The sequence below is a fragment of the Equus asinus genome, chromosome 9 (assembly GCF_041296235.1).
Source record: "Equus asinus isolate D_3611 breed Donkey chromosome 9, EquAss-T2T_v2, whole genome shotgun sequence".
Taxonomy (NCBI): Eukaryota; Metazoa; Chordata; class Mammalia; order Perissodactyla; family Equidae; genus Equus; species Equus asinus.
Genome location: NC_091798.1, coordinates 60,149,384 through 60,169,906, shown reverse-complemented (window position 1 = coordinate 60,169,906; position 20,523 = coordinate 60,149,384). Strand labels below are relative to the sequence as shown.

The following is a 20,523-nucleotide window of genomic DNA, read 5'->3' as shown; positions in this document are numbered from 1 at the left end:
CTGCAGTTTTGCTGTATTAATTCATTCCCTTTAGCCACTGGCTTAAGGACATCAATTTTCAGATGCTATGGTTTTGTTTCCTCAGGCGCTTGGCAGCTTTCTGAAATTTCCTCCTTGCCCTTCAGACTTTCCCACAAGTATAGAGGGTACAGGCACATATTGGGACAGTCCAGCAGGTACTGGACATTAAGACTGGGCAATGTAAGACTGTGATAGGAGGAAAGACACAGACACAGGGCTGACTGCCCAGGGCAAACACACTAAGTCTCACCTCACCAGCAGTGCGGCCACGGCCACAGCTGCTCACAAGTCCTGGGCCAGCCCCACTCCAGCCATGGATGAACAGGTTTACCTAAAGTAGGAAATAGCCTGACTCAACAGAGAAGTGCGACATGTGGTTTCTTGACCTGCACTGAGACGATTCTCCTGAATTGGCTATTTATACTGAGCCACCCTACATCCTTGGCAACTTGGGTCCCAACTCAGATTTCCTCACAGAGAGTCTATGAAAATCATAGTGACCTCTTTCTTGGAGGGTCCTCTGCTGAGCAGAGAGATGGCTCTGCAAAATCTCGTCTACATGTGAATTTATTATTTACCACCTGGGATTAAGGGGTTGGGTTTTTTCAGGCTTTGGAACAATACTCAATTAGCAACCAGGCTTGGGGTTTGAGAATGAGCTGCAGTCAAGGAGAGGACCCACGGAAGCTATTTCTGTGGCTAGTTGTGTCACTCCCTATGCATTGAGGCCTAGGGCCCTTACAGGAGGTTTTGGGTCCCCTCTAAGGCCCAACTAATGCCTCAGGCTCTGCCAAGGTGAAGGACAAGGACCTGAGGTGGAGAACATCCGTGACTTGCACTAGAAGGGCTTAAGCCCAGCAGGCAACATTGTCCTCCAGTCTGTAAGGACAGGAAGGAGTAAAGCAGATGAGTGCTTTTCTCACCCCACCCTGCCCACCCCAAGAGAAAACAGTCTAACTAAACTTCATCCAACCCGTACCCCCAAATGATGCAAAATCATCTGGGAATTGCTCAGCCCCAAAAAAGGGCTGAGTTATAAGGGCTATCTCCCTCCTTCCCCTAAGTCAAATGTGTACAAGATTTAAAATACAGCTGAGGCACCCACACTGGCCATTCCCCAGAACTGCCTTCAGAGATGGCCCTCCTAGGCTCCACTGCCTGCTTTTCTAGTTTCAGACCCAACTTTGCTAACTTGTTACAGTCACAGGCCAAGCTCTTGCATCCTCCCTGCCCCGGGCTCCCTCCACATCCACAGCTACCATTAACAGCTCTCACATCTCTTGCTGATCAGGGGGCTCCTCTCAGTTTTCTGTGCCCGGATGGGAACTGTACTGCACACGGAAACAAGGCTCAGCATCTTTCTATTTGAAACCTATTCCTTATAAAGTGCAAGGGTTCCAAGAATAGGAACGTGGGTAGTTATAAACGCGTATTTGCCCTCTCCCCCATCCCATGTTTCAGAGTTAATGTTTAGGCAACAATAATAGTTCTAGTTGCATAGAACTGGTATGCTAGCTACGTGTGAGGCACTCTCTGAGTGTGTCATATGTATTATTTCATTTAGTCCTCAAATAACCCTACCAGGGAGATATCTTTATTTTTGGATGAGGACATCGAGACCCAGAAAGGCTAGGTGTCTTGCTCAAGATCACAATTTACAGAGGACAAGGGTGGGACTCAATCCCAGGTGGTGTGACTCCATAATGGTGGTGCTCGAGGGTGTGGGAGGAGGCGGCGGTGGGAGACGACCACCTGGGTGCAGGTGGAGAGAATTTAAAAATAACAATAAAACTAGAAGTCAGACGGCTTGTTATCATCACCAGGCATAAGCAATTTTCAATAGTTCAGTAATGAAATACTTTTCCTCACTAGGGTAGACCGTTCCCATCATCTCATTAGTCTGGATGCTCCCATGTCTGTATATGGTGCCTGACGTGAGCAGCCATGGTACAACCCTGAAAGGAGCTCAACTAAGGATGGTGGAGCAAAAAGATGGAAAGAACCTGGGTTTTAAAAACATTATGATTGTGAGAAATATACATAAGATTTACCATTTTAACCATACAATTCAGTGGTATCAAGTACATTCACAATGTTGTACAACCATCACTGCTATCCATTTCCAGAAATTTTTCATCATCCTAAACAGAAACTCCACATCCATTAAATGTAGCTCCTTCTTCTTCCCTCCCCAGCCCCTGGTCACTTCTATTCTTTCTGTCTCTATGAATTTTCCTAGTCTAGGAACCTCATATAAGTGGAATCATACAATATTTGTCTTTTTGCCTCTGGCTTTTTTCACTTAGCATGATGTTTTCAAAATTTGATGTATGTCATAGCATGTGTCAGAATTTTATGTTTTAAGGTGTGATAATATTCCACTGTATGGAAGAGTTGGGTTTTTAGTGACACTTTTGAGGCACCATACTGTAGGGGACCTCTTGTTAAGATGGATGATAACATGTTTACATCATGCTGTAGGTCAGGTGGCATTGGATTTTCTGTTTTTTACCGCTGAAAAAATCCTGATACCTAAGGCACAACTCAGATTCTCCTGTGAAGCTCCAAGGTGGGCAATAACGCCCGCAGAGCACTCAGGATGGAAGCTCTCCAGCATGTGGCAACATTTTCCATAATTTCCCGGTGTGTAAATCTGAATCTATACACTTGTACATATGTACACACAAACACACAACTAAGGCCACACCTTTGCCTATATTCATCCTCAGTTTAGCTATTTTTGATAATCCCTTGTTACAACTGTTAATTTCAACATATACAGTTATTCAGTACTTAACATTTTTCTTCATCATAAAAAAATATATTGAACTCCAAATTGAGTAAGACATTGTGCCTAGCACTCTATGGAGGAGTACAAATTGATGCATCTTTCTAAAACACTTTTCCACAATCTTCACTGGAGTTAGAAATAATCAAGTTTAGTCAAGGGTAAAGAATAAAAACATTTATTTTAAAAATACCATTCAGCATCAATCGCTCCAGGTTTGGCAGGTATGAAGGGTAGGTGGCTAATGTTTTATTAGCATATGAAATTTGAGATACAGGAAGCAGTATGGCAAAAAAGATGAATACTTATCAAAACTGAAAAAGTGAATAGTAAGCTACTAAGATAGAAAGGGACTTTAGGTTAAGAAAATGTCACCGCACAATGAAAACAACCTCTTCCTTTAATAAGTACTGATAGAGTAGGATTATGCGGGAATGTTCCCCATGGAACCTTCTGGTTCACGGCTATGAAGAGGTGGACTGCAGAAAGATGTGAGCAGACCCCAGTACTAGTCGGAGATTTGGAAAAGTGGGGATAAGGATGAAGCACAATTAGGCAGAATGTTTTTGCTCAAGCGTCCCTATAAAAAATGTATTTTGAAAGAATTTGAGCAAGCAAGTATTATCATTCTTTTTTTGTGACTATAAAAATGTAATGCACAGCACTGGAAATCAATTATGCTGTAAACATATCCTTTCACTGCAAGCATATATAAAGCCTCCTGCAACTATTATATTACACATCACATTGTAAAATTCTATTTTTTTGCTTGTTCATTTTTCTGGTCCCCAGATGTTCACATTCTGGGAGAGGACAAAGGCCTTTAGAGATCCATCAATCCAATCCTTTCATTTCACAGATAAAGGAGGGTGAGCAGCTTGCCCACGGTCACATTCAGCCTCAGTGGCAGAGATTGGACTAGAACCTGACACCCCGTCAGGTGCTCTTCTCCTTACAACGCGATGTGATTCATCCTGTCTGTACGACGCTTCTCCCTCATCTCAACTGTGGCAGAAGGGCTGTGAGGAAAAGGACGAGGTCTGTTTGAGGTTTCTCTAGCTTGCTATGAGTGTGGGACACTAGAAGAGAAAGTGATAAAACACATCTACTTCTACCCCAAGTCCAAAAATAATCTACAAAATACATACGCACAGTCAGGCTACTCTGACGACCTAGCAGAGAAATACTTCCTGGATAGAGCGTTGTGTGTGAGAGGAATTTTCAAAGGCTGCCATAAAAGAGGTCATTGATTTTACAACAGAACATCTGGCCAACGACACATACTCCTCTCAGCAGTTCTCCAAATAAAGCCCCCGTTACAGACGATGACTAACACGGTGAGCTTTAGGCTCCAGGGGACACCTCAACACCACTCCGTGGTGTCCCTAACCACCGCACTATCAAATGGGCTGCTAGTCAGTGGGGGGAACTGCCTCCAAATATGCAAATTCCAGCAGAGAGGAAAACACAGTTGACTGGATTCTTTTAAAAAGCCCCAACATTCTCACATCTATTTCTAATTTCATATTTATCAGCACTCAACATTCTAAATGTTCCATTCTGGCTATCCATATTTCTGGGTGACAATACCAGGACTGCTTTATTGCAACATTCATGAGGGGTGCCTCAAGAGAGAGGGTGATCAGATCTCTAGGGGCCATTTTCTTCTGCATGTCCTTTTTTTTTTTTAGGAAGAGTAGCCCTGAGCTAACATCCACTGACAATTTTCTTCTTTTTTGCTGAAGAAAACTGGCCCTGAACTAACATCTGTGCCCATCCTCCTCTACTTTATATGTGGGATGCCTGCCACAGCATGGCTTGACAAATGGTGTGTAGGTCCGTACCTGGGATCTGAACCTTTGAACCCCAAGTCGCTGAAATGGAAGGTGTGAACTTAACCATTGCACCACTGGGCTGGCCCCTCTTCTGCATGTCCTTTGAGAACAAAATTTAGAGAACGAAAGTGTTCCTGTATTTTTTAAATGTCTATTGTAAAAGTTTCTTTTCAAGGTTCAATACAAGGAAAATGAGTTGAGAATAACCTTTGTCATATGCATGAACTACGAAAACCGTGAGAGGAAAGTTCGTCAAATTCTGACAATCTCGAGTTTATCAAAACATCAAAAAGTACCACAATTTTATCTATTGTCCTGCAGAAATTTATCCTTCTTGTGCTCCAGAGGTTTCTGTAAGAGTAAGGTTCTCCTTTATTTAAACTTTTCCTAGACATTGCTTTCTCAAGTGAAGATAAAGGATTTGTTTTACAAAACAAGAGATGGCTGTGCATTGAGTATTCCATCTCAGGCAATCAATTGCCTTTGTACCATGTTTCTTGTCTCTTTCCAGATAGCTTGTTGTATCTTATACACGGACTCCTGAAAAATTCTTTCTACTTGTGTAGGAAAGCCACGACTGTCTTCCTCTAGGGCATTGATAGTTCGCAGAGCAAAGGGAGTCCTTTCTCGAGGCAGTGGATTGTTCAGTGGCCGCATGGGGATAACAGAATTGTATTTGTGCTGCCTGTTAACGGAGTTCATTAGGGACGTATAGAACTGGAACTTGCACCAAGTATCTCTTAAAAAGTTTTCAGTCAACAATAAGATTGTCCATGCAGACCCATTCACCGCATCATCTAAATTCTGTAAATGCTGTCTGCCACATGGCATCTCAGCAAAGATTATTCCAGGTTTGATGCCGAAGTCATTTTCTAGCAGACTCTGGACTCTGAGGGCTTCGTCTGTGTCATCCTCTGCATGCAATATCACAAATTTGAGGAACACTTCTTCTTCTGCTTCCTCTTCAGGCATCTTTACCCCTCCTTCAGCTTTCTCCTGCTTTTCTGGTGGCATCTCTGTCACATATCTATGCTCAGCAGCATCACGCAGGGAGATTTCCTCAGATTTCTTGGAGTCTGACTCATGATGTCTTTGACTTGTATCCATACTGTGGCTTTTACTCCAAGAGAGAGAAAGAGAGCAGGGATCTGTTTTAGACTTCCCGATACCCATTATAAACATCCAAGTCAGAGGAGAAAAGCTTTATTTATTCCTCAGCATTTCTTTTCATCCTAAAAGAAGAAATAACAAAGCAGAATATTGTAAATTTAATCAAAATATTAAAAATGAAAACTTTCATTCAACTTGAAAAGCTCAAAAAGATTATATTTAGGTCCCAAGAAAGAAATCCCAAACAGATCATTGGAAACAAAATCACCTGTCTTTTTTTTTCTGCTTTATCTTCCTAAACCCCCCATACATAGTTGTATATCTTAGTTGCAGGTCCTTCTAATTGTGGGATGTGGGACGCTGCCTCAACGTGGCCTGATAAGAGGTGCCATGTCCGCACCCAGGATCCAAACCCTGGGCCGCTGCAGCGGAGCCGGTGAATTTAACCACTCAGCCACGGAGCCAGCCCCTCACCTGTCTTTTGTGAGCTTCACAAGGGCTACCACAGGTCATCAAGGGTAGGTTAAACAGAGGGTCCTCTTTAATATAAGAGGAAACATTTGGAATTTTAAATGGTATTATAGCACTATTATAAATCATTAGATTAAAATAAATTACTTTGGGTATTTTAGTAAAAAGGTACCATGCCACTCTATTCATATGGAGTTTAAATCCATCTTCTCCATTATCAAATTATTGCGTAAACTAGAAATAGGAAAATCTAAAGAATATGAAAATATTAAATACAGAATTTGTTTTTGTATCAAACACAAATACAAAACAAAATACAAATACCCTAAAGATGGCTAGCAGGCAGCTCTACTGACGCAGCATAAAGAGAAGATCTGAAATGTCAAATGAAATGATGTCCAGCATTCACTGTTCAGAGCTTTTTTGTTTGTCTAGGGTCAGGCCTTGCTGTTTTAGTGGGGCTGGTGGAGAAATTATCATAAGGGTTGTGAAAAGTAAGGAATACTTAAAAAAACATTTATTCATGTAGGGAAAAATTAACATTTGGTTTGGAAGTGAAATCTGGAAACAAAGACTTGTGATTTTCTCCAGTGAAATCAACAAAGAATCATTATGGTCTATACTCATCCTTTTATTTTAAAAATTCTAAATTCAGACTGGAAGAATGAGATCAGCTGTGAAAGAAAAGTACTCCATGTAAATCGAATTTAAATAAATCTTCAGATAATGTTGGCAATGTTATTAATATAACCCCCGAAATAGGCAGTTTCAAGGGGGAATCTTTTATCAAAAGACAGAAAATTTAGAATAGAAAAATATAGGTTCCATATTTTCAAATATGGGCCCAGGGGCTATATTCCAGAGCATTTTTATTTATTGTTCACGGGCAAAGACCAGAGTTTGAGAAGAAATTAGAATTACATTCATAATAACATCTACATATACCAAAATAATTCAGGTTTATAAGAAACCGTCCAGCAAAAATGGTGGAAAGTTGTTATGGGAAGAAAAGACAGGAAAAAACACAGAGAATTTCTTCCTAATGTATATAACGAGTGAAAGAGTTTGCCACAGCCTCTGAATAGTGCATGAATTGCTGGCTACTGCCCATCGTTTATGATGCCTGCGCTTTAGGTTCTGACTTTACAGTATGTTGTGCCAGCTACCACAAGGTATTCCAACACATAACAACTCTAAAATGCTACATACATACATCTCAAATAATAAAGCTAAATGAATTTGGACCCTCTTCATTGGTCAGGATTAACTGCTGACATTACTGTATTATGAAAAAAGGTTTTACCACACAAAGTTGCAGAAAGAAGTTTCCCCTGCATAAAAAAAACAATTGTTAAACCATTCAGAGGCATCTATTTACTATGTCAATTAAAATGATCTTCACTTTTTCGCTGAGATAGCTTTGTTAAAGCAACTTATCATTATCTTAATCACTAGCTGATGCAGATAACTGCTGTTGAAGTATATAACAGATATTCATTAAAAGTGTCAAAAATTTCTAAGGTAAAATGGTGTGTCAAGCCAGATCACAAAATCTTTTTAAATACATAAAAATCAACAACAACGACAAAAAGAATTACAACTTTATGTCTTATTTTTCTTAAATACCAGTCAGCAAAAAGGAGCAAAAGACTCCAGAAATCTATGATGTGCTGTTCCAACTTCCAAGCATTCCTACCCACCCCGCCCTAAGCAGACCAGAGAGGAGAAAGTTAATGACAATGTCTGAAAAACTGCACTATAACCTTCTGATCTAGGGGGAGAGAGGAAGGAGAAAGCCAGAGGAAAAAGCTGTGGGAAGCTGTGTGCTAGAGATCTTTCCCACCACAGTGATTCAGAGATGGGGAAATGGTCTGGATTCATCACTGCGGTTCTCAAGGCTGGAAGGAAAAGAGAGGGCCTCACTGTGCTCCCTCTGAGCCAATTAACTCCATCAATAAGGAAGGCTTTATTAGATCAGAAGGAATGCTGAAGGAAATAGGGGAGGGGAGAAGGCTGGCAAAAAGAATCCTGGAAACTCCTCCTCCCCTGGATGGTCAGCACCTGGGTTCAAACATTTAGGTTTCACCTCCTTCCTCTCAGCTAAGTGGGAGGAGAGTGAGGGTGGCTGCTGGGGAGATGCACGTGGGATCATCGTTCACAAGAATAAAAACATGTGTGTGTGTGTATTCACTCTTTTAGAAAAGGAAGTGATTAAAACACCTCATGACTTTGAAAACATTTATGTTGAAAAGTCGCACCCCCAACCGTGTCCTCCTTATCCATGCTGTTACCCCACTGGCTTCCTACTGGTGACCAATTTTATTAGTTTCTCCTATGTCCTTCCACTATTTCTTCATGAATATATATTCTTTTTGTCCTATGCTTTTTTCAAAAAAAGTATCGTAATTTATATATACACACACACACATACACACACGCAGACATACTGTGAAAGGGGGGAGGGGGAGGAGGAGGGAGAGACTGCTTTTCCCCTTAATACCATAACCTCAGAGCTTTCCAGATCACCACATACAGAGCTTCCTCACTCTATTTACAATGACATAATCATCGAGCATGTGAATGTACCATAATTGTCCCTTGTTCTTGGATATGTGAGTTGTTTCCACTCTACTACTATTATGAACAATGCTGCAATGAACAGTTTTGTACAAAAATCATTTCATATGTGTGCAAGTTCATCTGCAGAATAATTCTCCCAAATGGGATTTCTATATCCAAAGACAACGGCATTTGCAATACTGATAGATTTGGCTAAATTGTTCTCTGTAAGACTGAACATTTTTTTGCTTTTAACTTGAGAGAATGACATCCCTCACCTCCACCCCTTGCCTCAGAAGACCAAACCCACCAACTACTATTGACTAGAGCCCACCTGAGCTAATCACATCCCCTTGGGCAAGAGAAGTGTAGAAAAATATAACCCATCAGAATGAAGGCCTTCAAGTGAAATTCTAAAGGGAAGATCAACAGGTCTGAGATAAGAAGGAGGGAGAGTCCACTTCATATTCACTTTATATCCATTTTATATCTAGGCCAAAGAGGGTCCCAATAGAATCCCCCACATTATATAGGAGTAAGATGAAAAGAACAGCATGGCAAATATGCATACTTGGCAAGTAGGCAAAAATATTACAGTAAATAAAAAAGAATGCAAAGAAGAATCATAGCAGACAAAAGACAATTAAAAATGGCATTGTCATTAAGACTATGTGCTCTAGAATCAGATTGCCTGAGTGTACATTCCAGCCCTGTGACAGAAAAACCATGAGACTTTGTACAAGTTACTTGATATCTTTGTGCGTTGATTTCACCATGTGTAAAATGGTGATGATTATAGTACCTATCGCTAGAGTTTTTATGGAGATCAAAATGGCTTACAACAGTGCTCCATAAATGTTAGGAATTTTTACTGATATTAAAACAAAGAAGCTAAAGAAAAATTTACACAACAAAGGCATACGCTCTAGGACAGTGCCACTCAGAGTGTAGTCCATGGATAAGCTGCTAGTCCCTGAACTGTTTGGTGCCAATCTATGACAGGATAAGGAGATTGTGCCAGTATGTAAATCAACTACATCAGTTAAGTCTGCTGTTTAGTTCAGCTGACTTTTTTTATAGCAAGACATTCTCAATGAAGAAAGCAAGATGGTTTACATTCTGTGCATGCTTCTTCTATCACCACAGACAAGTGCTGTGAGCATCACTGCTCTAGGAGACACCAAAAAGAATATGTAATCACTGAAACAAAAATATTAAAGATGAGAAAATGGAATTAGATGAAAAGCAAGAATGTAGACAAATCAAAGACACAACACCATTAGGAAAAAATAGAAATGGCAAAGAATGGAATAAATATGACTCAAAACCATGTCAGTTAAACATGGTGGAAAGCTTGAAAAAAAAAATCACAGAATATGGAAAGAAAACAAAAGACAATAAAAGTAAAGCAATTTGTACTGTCAATGAAAATAATCCATAACCAATCTATAAATGAAAATTTGGGATGATTTATTCTGAGCTAAAATGTGAGGACCATGGCCCGGGGCCTTTCTTCCTTTGGGAAGGAAGAAAGGGCACCAAAGAAGTGAGGTACCCAGAGTGGTTATATACCCCCAAAGAGGATGCTTTACATATGATTGAAATGTCCCTCCCATAGTAGTCACAAGATTGCCCCGTCAGCACAAGGCTTGATGGACACAGCAGGTAGTGGGTCTGCCATCTTGGCTGGCATAGCAGGAGGCAAGACTATTGTCTCGAGCTGGGTGGTCACAGGTAAGCCCAGCAATCAGTTCCTAGCCTAAGGAAAGATGCTTAATCCTTAAGGAAATGCCAACTCTGGGAGGGGGAGGGAAGTTGCACCTTTATCTCAAGGGCCTTTGTTCTTGCCATAGGGAATCTCTAAAGCAGATATACAATGCATGCTCAATGGCCTCGGTCAGGCCCTTTTGGAAAGACAAGGTCAGGCCAAATTAGGTTTACACCAAATGGCTTCCTCATATACTCCAATATATCCTATTACTTGCCATTTTTATTTGTCAGTAAAAAAATATAACTATGGAGATTTTTTTTTTAATCTTTTTTTTTTAAGATTGGCACCTCGGCTAACAACTGTTGCCAATCTTCCTTTGTTTTTTGTTTTTTTTTCTTAAGGATTGGCACTGGGCTTACAACTGTTGCCAATCTTTTTTTTTTTTTCTGCTTTGTTTCCCAACACCCCCCCCCCCAACCCCCCCCCCCCCCCCCAGCACACAACTGTATATCTTAGCTGCAGGTCCTTCTAGTTGTGGGATGTGGGACGCTGCCTCAATGTGGCCTGACGAGTGGTGCCACGTCAGCGCCCAGGATCTGAACCCTGGGCCGCCGCAGCAGAGCTTGCGAACTCAACCACTCGGCCATGGAGCCAGCCCTGAGATTTTTTTTAAAAAGCAACCAGTATAATGAAAACCAATGCATCTGAAATAGAAAACCCAATGAACCTAACAGAAAAATTCAAAGATATAGCAGATTCATCACCCTAATTCAAGTGCTCATTCTTACTGATCACAAACAGACATTAAGTGCCTCCTGATATAATCCAATATGATGCACACAGCACAATGTACAACAAGATTTGCTGATGATGTTGAGTGGGCATGCAATATAGAGTCTGGAGTTTGGGGGAAAGGTCCAGCCAGGAGATGTATATTTGGCATTTATCTGTGGAGAGATTATATTTAAAACCTATAAACTTTATGAGATTATTAAGGGTGTATAGATAGAAAAAGGAAGTGGATTTCAGACTTGCCAGACCCACAATCACATGCGCCAATTCCTTAAAATAAATCTCCCTCCTCTCTCTCTCTAACCTATCGGTCCTGTTTCTCTGGAGAACCCCAACACAATCTTCCTTAAAAGTTTGTTGCCCTAGAATTAAGAGTTAATGTCTGCATTTTTAAAACATTATGACCACTTACAAAGAGAGGCTCCCAAACAGCAGTAAGTAAAATAATGATCAGTAATAATTGGATAAAATATACACATATATACAATTTTAAATCTGTCCATGTGTTTACCACAGAAAAAGCTTGTGTTTAAATCACTGCCTCCGAAATCTAACACGTTTAAAATTAAGGCACCCAGGACTTCAATCCTTCAGCCTGGGAGAGCCTTTTTCTTTACTATCTGAACAGCACCATCTTGTGGAAAATATATGTAAAATCAATAGTTTCTTCACTTGAGTTAATAATTAAATTTTGATGTTATTAATAAATAGGTGTTGTTGAAAACTTACTGTGCATCAAGACCTGCCGGATTTCAGGGATGTGAAGCCAGGACCAGTAGACTATTAGGACTCAGTGCACTGGTGCCTCATTCTGGATAACAGGTGCCGGGAAAACACTCGGGAGGGACACCTGCAGCAGGGAACGCTCCGCATTAGTAAGGATGAGAGAGGTAGACGTTTTCCACACAGTGGGAGCAGTATTTGCAAAAACACTGAGGCACCAGAGGGCAAATTATGTTAGGATTCTTTTGCACCACGTGTTTATATGGCTCAAGTCCCTGTGTGTGGGGGTGGGTGGAGTGGGGGTAATGAGAGAGAAGGATGGAGAGATAAACAGGATTAGAGAACATAAGGGATCTAACATATTATGTTCAGGACTTTGAATTTGAGCATGTTGGCAGACAGAGAGCCCTTGGTAGGTGTTAAGTAGGGGAGTGCCATGATCTGACTTGTTTTAGACAGTTTACAATAGCTTTAGTAAGGAGTCTAGGCTAGAAGACTATGAGGCCTTAGACTGGGAGAACAATCCGCTGAGAGGCCGTCACAATAACCTAGGTGAGAAAGCAGAGCCCTGAACTATGAAAGTGATACTGGAGACAAAGATATGTAGGCAGTAATGAAGTGGAGTGGGTGACAGAGAAAGCAGAAGCAACTGTTCCTCCCAAGCCTGCACTTCTCCTAACTTGGTGGGTGGCCAATAGCAACAAATGAACATAGGGTCAGGAGAGGATTTCATTAAGAGAAGAGATACTCAGAATACTTAGAAACTAGGGAACTGCTAGTAGAAAGAGGGTGAAAAATATGGATGGGAGCTTCTCAGAGCTGAGCGGTATCCTCTTGGTCAATGGGCAGCTCTGTCTCTCTCCCACCTACCATTTCCCTGGGAAAGCAGAGAGGCCACTTAACTCCTGAGTGTGCTAGGTCCCAGGATAGCGTCTGTGAAGAGTACTGCAGATCATGCGGTGACCTAAGGGATTTGGATTTTTGCCTTCTGGGGAGAAGGTGAGTGCGCCTTTGTTTTGATGCGGGATAGTCGCATTGTCCAGGGAGAGAGCGTACTGTTATTGCTATTGTTCTTGTCTAAAACTTTAGGTGTGGAAAGAAGAGGGGTATGGATGTTAGTAGCCAAAGCGGTGTCCTATAGCAGATCTGCACACCCCAAATTTATTCCACTTCCCTTTTAGTGTACTTTCCTATACCACAAGTATTAATAACTATATTTCTGAGACTTCCTTGAAGCTAGGGTTTCAGATGCCATGTAAGTTCCACCAATCAGATGTCTAAGTTAAATAAGGAGGGAGGAAGAGCATGAGGCACCCATTTTGCTGGTTAAGACTCTAGCAGAATGGATGTGATTCAGAAGCTGGCAGCTTCCTGATTTGGCAGGTTTCCTGGTCATGGCAAAAGCACCAGTAACCCTAGACCAATTCTGATAGGTGGTGCTATGAGGTGTTCCTAGAAACTCAATCTACAGTCTAGCCTTTCAACCTTCCCAATGATACTGTAAATCTTGTAATACCCTCTAATGTATACCTTTCTGCTTAAACTAGCTAGAGTAGATTCTGTTCTCAGAAGCCAAACTGTGACTGGTACAAGATCCAAAGTCAGGACAAGGAACCATACAGCAGAGGTTAGCAGCAAAACACGGCCTGCCACCTGTTTTTATAAAGCTTTATTGAAAGATAACCATGCCTGGCTAATTTCATGCTACAGAGGCAGAGTTGAGTAGTTTCAACAGAAACCATATGGTCCAGAAAGCCTACAGTATTTACTATCTGGACGTTTCCAGAAAAAGTTTGCCAACCCCTGGATTACAGCATGGAAGTGCCAAGCTCTGCCAGGATGCCAGGACACAACAGAACAGACCTGTGCTAGCCAGATGAGGAACGTGTGGACTTTTCTTTGACTTTTTCACATTGGAAATATTTTCAAAAGCCCAACTAGGGTAATCAATACTTTCAGGAATAGGATGGGTAAGAATTTGAATCCATCTTGATTTTATACTGTGAAAACATTATTTAGAATCAGCTGTCATTTTTAAAATTTTCTTCTTTTGGAGATTGCACAGAATCCATAAGGATGGCAAAGGCCCAGTAAAAATAAAAGGATTAATTATCAAATAGTACCTATTGATACTTATTCCCAGACAACATAAACCAGTACCTGTATTTTTCATATTAGGTTACCAAAGCTTGCATTAGAACGGTTAGAGCTCTGGGCTCCATAGGAGTCTAGCACCCTATATCTTTCCTTCATGGCACTAAGCATGACCACGATTAATTAATTACATGTATGATTCATCATCATCATTCCCACTAGACTGTAAACTCTATCAGAACAATGACCAAATCTGTCTTGTTCACTGCTGTATCTCCAGAATCTTGCACATAGTCAGCATTCAAGAATATCTTTTGAATGAATGAATGAATTAGACAACACTAAATATAAGACTAACACAGTTTTTAGGTTCAGAGAGACAGCCAGATAGCTCTTTATCCCCCCTCATCATATAAATTACTGACTCAGTTAGAATAGGGACTAGCTAATCCAAATATATCTTGTGTGATTTTTAATGAGCAATTATGTTAGATTTTCAAAAACTATGTGAATAAAAATATGGTACATTCATTTCAAGACACAGCTCAAGGATCATATTTGGTAGAAAGCACTTCCTTTTATCTCCAGGTTGAGTTAAGCACTTCTCCTCTGGACACCCGTAATATCCTGTTTACAAGTCTTATAATATGCATCACACAGCACTCTTTCTTGCTGGCCAGGGAGGTAGCTTCCACCTCACTTTCCCAGACTTCTCCATCAAGGCAAATGGCGCCATCTTTTGCCCAGTTACGACAGCCAGAAACCTGAGGCATCGTTGACGCTTCCCCCTTCCTCTCTTACACTTTCACTTCCAAGCTGTCACCAAGTCCTATCCGATGTACAAAATACACCTCAAACTGTTCCACTTTCCCTCTCCACCTCATTCTCACTCTCGAACAACAGAGCTCCCCTAGTCTACTGCACTCTTTCCTAGTCTCCTGTGTCCACTCTTGGTCAGTCTAATACATTTTCCACTCAGCAGCCATAACGATCTTTTTAAACACTTACATCTGATCAAGTTCTCATGTATAACCCTGCAATGGCTTCCTACTGTGCTTAGAATCAAAATTTCCGAATACGGCACATGACGCCCTGCGTAATCTGGCTCCTTCAACTCCAGCCTCATCTCACGCCTGTCTCCTCTTTGTTCCTCAGCTCCCTGCACAGGGGTCTTCTTTTTCAGTTTCTCAAACTTCCTCATCTTTCTTCTGTTACAGGATCTATGGAGACATTTTATTGCAATTTTGAGGTATGGGTTATATGACTATATTTTCTTATCATTAGAGAACTTGTACACAGTATCAGAGGCTGGCCAATATTCTACTGGCGGTAAACAATCAAAACGTCCAAAACCTGGGGCATGACAACATAGACTATGTCATATTATTCATATAACTGAATTATATTAAATCATTAAAAATGCTTATGAATGTTATGAATAATTTTAATGATATGAGAAAATGTTTCCATAATAATAAGTGAAAAAAGTAGACTATAAAATAGCACATACAGGAGGATCTCAGCTTTGTAAAACTAGAGAAAACAGATTGGAAAGAAGTACACCAATAGGGTAACATTGGTTACCTGTGTTTGGTAGATGTGCGAACATACATATATCTGTGTGTATAGCTATACACATATCCCTCTTCTACAATGATAATGCAATCGGAAAAAAGTGGTTTTTTAGTAAACAAAAAAACTGTTTTCGGGGCTGGTCCCGTGACCGAGTGGTTAAGTTTGCACGCTCTGCTTCAGCGGCCCAGAGTTTCGTGGGTTCGGATCCTGGGTGTGGACATGGCACTGCTCATCAGGCCATGGTGAGGCGGCATCCCACATGCCACAACTAGAAGCACCCACAACTAAAGTATATAACTATATACTGGGGGGATTTGGGGAGGGAAAAAAAAGGAGAAAAAAAAAGATTGGCAACAGTTGTTAGCTCAGGTGCCAATCTTAAAAAAAAAAAATCATTTTCTAGGTTTTGTATTTTTAAAGAAAGCTCATGTTAACTTGACGCCCCGACAGTATACTCCTTATGTGCCATATCTGCACAATCCAGATGGGTTTAGCCCATCTCCAGGTTTCTATTTGGTCTCCTATTTTTTATCTATACACAAATTTTCCAAGAGTCTGGGCTTGCTAGCTCTAAACCGAACAGAGCTCCTCCAAAATTCTACTCAAATTAAGCACTAGAAGGCAGAATATTCAACTCCAGACTACCTAAAACAGATCATTGAGCAAGTAAATGTTTAATTACTTTAAAAAAAAAACTGCTTCTATCAAGCAGAAAAGCAAAAACACACAAACTGACCTTCCGCTGTGTACCTGCTTTTTCATCTTGTGGACCCTGTCTTTTGATTCAGCTGCTAGGAATGCAGGTGGACGAGCGTTCTCGAGCCAACATCCAGCAGCTGCGGCAGATGCTTTGATTCTAACTCCACTCCTGCCTTCCCCTGTACCCTCCTACCCTTCTCTTTCTGTTTGATATTCCAAATACACTTATGATTTTTACATTTTATTTAATCTTCTATTGTCCATATTTATTCAAGCATCTCAATTCTGAAAGGAGAAAAATTTTTTCTTCTAAAAGAGGGGAAGGTAGTACATATGCTACTGACATCATGGACTAGTTCCTTAGGATTAAAATGAGAAATAAGCATTATGAATTAAGAATGACTTTTTATTCCTCCAACAGCTTCTCCTAAAGATGAAAATATTGTTTTTCATTTCTATTCCTACATATTTTTAAAAGAGAACTGAATTATGCTATAAAATCTTGACATTCTGATATCAGCTTAGTCACAACGAAACTTAAAAACTTGTGCAATATTCTCTGAACAACCGCCTTCACTTTTCTGAAATAACAAGTATTGGAGAGGATCGGGAGAAAAGGGAACTCTCATGCACTGCTGGTGGGAGTGCAAACTGGTGCAGCCACTATGGAAAACAGTATGGAGTATCCTCAAAAAATTAAGAATAGAACTACCATATGATCCAGCTTTTCCACCACTGGGTATTTATCCAAAGAATATGAAAACACAAATGCATAAAGATATGAGCACCCCTATGTTCATCACAGCATTATTCACAATAGCCAAGACTTGGAAGCAACCTAAGTGCCCATCAAAGGATGAATGGACAAAGAAGATGTGGTATAAATACACAACGGAATACTACTCAGCCATAAAAAAGACGAAATCATGCCATTTGCAATAACATGGATGGACCTTGAGGTTATTATGCTAAGTGAAATAAGTCAGAGGGAGAAAGTCAAATACTGTCTGATCTCACTCATAAATAGAAGATAAAAATAACAACAACAACAACAAACAAACACATAGATACAGAGACTAGATTGGTGGTTACCAGAGGGAAAGGGGAGAAGGAGGAAGCCAAAAGAGGTGATTAGGCTCATGTGTGTAGTGATGGATGTAATTAGTCTTTGGGTGGTGAACATGATTTAATCTACACAGAAATCGAAATATAATGATGTACACCTGAAATTTATATAAACCAATGTTACTTCAACCAAAAAAAAAGTCTCCAAGTCAGAGAATATTACTTCCTACTCAAGCAAAGGAATTGGCAAGAAAAATCATTGCACATTCTTTTCGGTAAACTAGATGATATTTTTATTTCATTTTCTATATTTAAAAATGAGAACTGGCATTAAAGGACCAGTCTTCTCCAAACCAGGAAGAACATTTTATAAAAACACAGAATTTAAGGGTAAACTGTACATCTAATCAAAATTTGGCTCAAGAGAAAGACGGTTGTGCATTTTAATACTTGAGAGCCCACTATCCAACAATATTCTAAAGGTGCCATAAGCTTCCCGGAATACTAGAGAATAGCATTCAGTGTCCAATAGTAACCCACCCTGAGGGTCAGCAGTAAAAGGATGTTGCAGCAGGACTACGGCAGTAACCCCTGAGATGGAGCATTTGAACAGTGAAGTGAGGGAAGTGAAGGCATACAGCCCGTGATGGTCCAGCAGAGGCCCACTGCAGGCAAAGGCAGCAGCAACAACATTAACGTCCCTCCAGTGGGGTAAGCAAGAGGGGAGGTAGGAGATGAGATCAGACAAGTAGTCAGGGATTAGATCACACAGGGCTTTGAAGCCATTATAAGAGTTTGGTTTTCATGATTCTGATGAGAAGCCACCAGAAGGTTTTAAAGGGAAGTGAAAGTTCCGATTAATTTTGGGGGGAAAAATCACTACTCTTTGGAGAAAGACTGTAGAAGAGCAAAGGCAGAAGCAGGAAGACCAAATCAGAGACTTCAAAGTCACGCAGGTGAGAAACAATTGTGGTTTGTTTAGACAGGGAGTGAGATGTGGTCAGATTAAATTGTCAAGGCAGAGTCAACAGAATTTGCTGGATGCTTGCATGTGAGCTCTGAGTTAAAAAGGAAGAGTCAGGGGTGATTCCTAGAGTTTCAGCCTAGTTGAATGGCAACAACATTTCCCTAGATAAGGAAGGTAGCTGATGGGGAAGCAGAAATGAGGACTGGGTGGGTGCGGTATCAATAACTCTGTTTGGACATCCTAATTTAAATGCCTATTAGACTTTCCAAGTAGAGATGTTGAGTAAACAGCTGGATATATGCATCTGGAGCTCAGGAGAAGTAAAGCTAGAGATAAAAATTGGGAATTCATCAGCTTATAGATGCTATTTATAATAAAGCCAAGGATTTATTGGCTTTGGGATGGAAATAATTTTTTTTTTAATTTATGGCTTGGGATAGAAATTGCCTTAGGAGGAAATATGGCTAGAAAGAAAACAAGGCCAACAACTGAGCGCTGTGGTACTCTAATATTTAGTAGCTGAGAAAACGAGAAGCCTGGAGACACAGGAGGAGTGACCAGTGAGGTGGAAGGAGAATGCACGAGACTGGTATCCTGGAAACCAAACGAAGAAAGAATATCAAGCAGGAGGGAGCCATCAACTGTGTCACGAGGTGAAAACTATGCACAGACACTGGATTTCGCAAGTGACATGGGGGTGGTTTCATAGGTGACAGGGGGTGATCGAGGCAAAAAGCCTGAGATGAGAGGGTGGAGGAGGAAATAGGAGGAGTGGAAATAGAAACTTGGAGGCAAGTCTTTCAAAGAGCTTTTAAAAAAAATTAAAAGGAGCAAAGAAATGGGTGAGACGTAGAAAGGGATGTTTGGTCCAGGGAGGACGACTTAAAGACGAGATTCATCAGCAGACATTTGTTAAACGGATAAATAAAACAGACCATGAGGAGCAAAGGATTCAACAGTATAAACGTGGTTTATACTTCAAGTTTCATACAGTTGCACATATAAGTAACATTTACTTTACTTCAAAAGGAGGTAAGGGGGCCAGTCCGGTGGCACAGCAGCTAAATTCGCACGTTCTGCTTTGGCGGTCTAGGGTTGGCGGGTTCGGATCCCAGTGAGGACATGGCACCGCTTGGCAAGCCATGCTATGGCAGGTGTCCCATATATAACAAAGTAGAGGAAGATGGGCACGGATGTTAGCTCAGGGCCAGTCTTCCTGAGCAAAAAGAGGGAGATTGGCAGCAGATGTTAGCTCAGGGCTAATCTTCCTCAAAAAAAAGGAGGCAAGGCATTATTTTATACCTGCTCATCTACTTTCTGATGTAAATGACATGTAAAATTGAGTTACTTAACTCCATTTATAACCAACGTGCTATTTAGCGCGTTAAAATGTATCATATTTGAAAGACTTTTTAAGTTTACCGCCATGAAAACTGGGGAGGCCCTAACTCATGTGAAACTGAAAACTAGCTCACGGCTGCCAGCCCAAATGAGGTTTTGGACAAGAAGCCAAATAAGAAAAACAAAACCAAAACCTTCAGCCTGGACTCAGTGTGCCTGGCTGAGGCTCACGCCGAACCATTAAGCCATTTAAGAAGCTGAGCTACTTGCTTATGGTTCTGAGGTTTCCTTATAAAGCAAGTTTTCTGGTCAAAGTGAAACTGACAAGACAGCAGAAAGTGGCTCGGGTTTTCCCTGCAGAGTAAGGCAGCCGTGTGACCGCGGGCCGGCGCCGGACCGCCCGGGCCCCCGAGTCCGCCGCCGCGGCCCGCACCCCGGGCCGGATGCGCTGGGGGAGAGCGCGGCGCTGCGGCCCCGAGCCCGGCCCGGCGGCTCCCGCCCGGGCGCCCAGTACTTGCCTGGAGGGCGGCGCCGCGGCCAGCCCGCGACCTTCCCGTCTTCCTCTCCCACTGAGCGGCCCCAGCCGGTGTGCGACTTCCCCGAGGTGGCGGGAGGGAGAGGCGTCCACAAACCCAGTCCCCGCGACCGCCGCCCGCCGCCGCGCCGGGACGCGCGGAAGTCTGGCCGCGGAGTCCCCACCCCTCGGAGCCGCGCCCACAAGTACCCCTGGAGGACGGCCTCGCCGGCCCGCCGGGCGAGTCAGGGGTTAACC

General features: G+C 41.6%; 1 protein-coding gene across 2 annotated transcripts; it reads right to left on the bottom strand.

Moving 5' to 3' along the window:
• Positions 1 to 2,959: 2,959 nt before the first annotated feature.
• On the bottom strand, positions 2,960 to 20,409 carry TICAM2 (TIR domain containing adaptor molecule 2). Of its 2 annotated transcripts, XM_070517564.1 has the most exons (3): positions 20,270 to 20,409; positions 12,017 to 12,137; positions 2,960 to 5,876 (listed from the first exon to the last, which is right to left on the bottom strand). In XM_070517564.1, exon 3 carries the CDS (start codon positions 5,824 to 5,826, stop codon positions 5,110 to 5,112), a length of 717 nt encoding a protein of 238 aa, XP_070373665.1. In that variant the 5' UTR covers positions 5,827 to 5,876; positions 12,017 to 12,137; positions 20,270 to 20,409; the 3' UTR covers positions 2,960 to 5,109. The 2 variants fall into 2 exon arrangements, with proteins under 2 accessions (XP_070373665.1, XP_070373666.1); XM_070517565.1 differs by lacking the exon at positions 12,017 to 12,137 and having other exon boundaries at positions 20,270 to 20,406.
• Between the last annotated feature and the right edge of the window lie 114 nt (positions 20,410 to 20,523).